The 1832-nt window shown below is 31.9% G+C and overlaps 1 protein-coding gene across 1 annotated transcript; it reads left to right on the forward strand.

Moving 5' to 3' along the window:
* Window position 1: 1 nt before the first annotated feature.
* Window positions 2–1723, forward strand: TM35_000381330 (CYC2-like cyclin; the record flags this gene model as incomplete). The annotated part of the gene is made up of 1 exon (XM_029029547.1): window positions 2–1723. A coding segment is annotated over one exon (1722 nt), but the record flags the coding sequence as incomplete, so codon positions are not given.
* Window positions 1724–1832: the final 109 nt, after the last annotated feature.

The raw sequence follows: 1832 nt of genomic DNA on the forward strand, positions 1-1832 counted from the left end.
TAATAATAATAATAATAATAAACAGGAACAACATGAATCTAATCATCAACCAAGTAGTACATCCGAGAAGGATAATAATGATGTTAATAATGCTGGGAATACAGAGATCTCTACAAATAATAATAATAATAATACTAATAATAATATTACTGAACCTATTCTTAGTAGTAAAGCTCTTACTTCTGAAATTGATGTGGCCACTGCGAGTTTAGCCATTACGATGTTTCTTGAGCATCTCTGTGAAGATAATAAAGCCGAACCGGTTCTCACATCAGACTTTCATTCCCATCGACTTCCTCCAATGTCTGTGAAAAATTATGTGGATCGTATTACCCGATATAGTAATGTTAGTGGTGAGACTCTTATTGTAAGTCTTTTATTACTATTAAAGTATTCCCATTTTGTGGGTCATCCTGTCAGTATTTATAATGTTCACCGTTTATTAATTACAAGTGTGGTACTTGGTGTAAAGATGCGGGATGATGTTTATTATAGTAATGAGTATTATGCACGTATTGGGGGAATTAGTAATGCGGAAATAAATAAATTGGAGATTCGTTTCTGTACACAATTGGCGTGGGATATGTGGATGGATGAATCTACATATGAAACCTTTGAATCTTTACTTTTACACTTTGTACGAGTGGCACCTTCTACTACTACTAATACTATTAGTCAAACTACTACAGATAAAGATAATAATAATAATAATAATAATGAAGAGAATGAGAATAATGATAATAATAATGATAATAATAATAATAATAAAGAGAAGGAAAAAGAAAATATTCAACGTGGGTATTGGTTAAATACATTAAGGCCGTGGATGTCTCATTATGAAATCGCCGCCACTCGTCGTCGGGATCGTCTCCAACAAACCGCCATTGCCGATCAAAATAATGAACGAATGAAATGGTCTACACTTCGTAGTTATTCATTATCCTCATCTTCTTCATCTCATCATCATCATCTTAATAATATGAATAATAATAATAATAATAATAATAATAATATGAATATTACTCAATACCCATTGGATCATCATCATTATTCAAATAATAATAATAATAATAATAATGTGTTGGTATTACCGCCTGCTGTGAGTGGTGGTGTTGGTAGTCGCGTGGGAACTGTCAATCATCACAGCGTGACGGTAGTGGCAGTGCCGGCGTTAAGTCATAGTGGAATCATAAATAGTGTAGGCACTCACGTCCAACATCATTTAAATAATAATAATAATAATAATAATAATAATAATAATAATAATAATAGTAGTATTAATAGTGAATTTGGTATTTCCCATCGTGCTTTATCATCTTCTTCTTCTATTGGATCCACTTCTTTGAGTAAGTCGGGTATTAGCATTCATGCCAAACCTTATCACTATAAGAGTGGAAGACTGAGTGAAAGTATAAATTCCTCATCTCAACAACACCAACAACAACAGAAATCATCCTCATCATCATCTAATGCTGGTGTTTATATTCAACAACGTGGGAATTCCTCTAGTGGTAGAAGATACAATAATAATAATCATCATCATCATAATAACTATGCGAATAATAATAATAATCATAATAATAATAATAGTGGATCAAGTGCCTCTATGAACTTTACATTATGGCGTTCGGCGGGTGTTGTTAGTGTGGATCCCCCCACCGCAGCCGCACGGCAGGGTGGAAAGAAGAGACCAAAGCCAGATCACTATCAAGACTACCGTTAATGAAGAGAATAAGAATATTGAATATATATATATATATATATATATATATATATATATATGATAACGAATAATATTAATATTATTATTATTATTATTATTATTATTATTA

The sequence above is a fragment of the Trypanosoma theileri genome, assembly GCF_002087225.1.
Source record: "Trypanosoma theileri isolate Edinburgh chromosome Unknown TM35_Tth_38_V1, whole genome shotgun sequence".
Classification (NCBI taxonomy): Eukaryota; Euglenozoa; class Kinetoplastea; order Trypanosomatida; family Trypanosomatidae; genus Trypanosoma; species Trypanosoma theileri.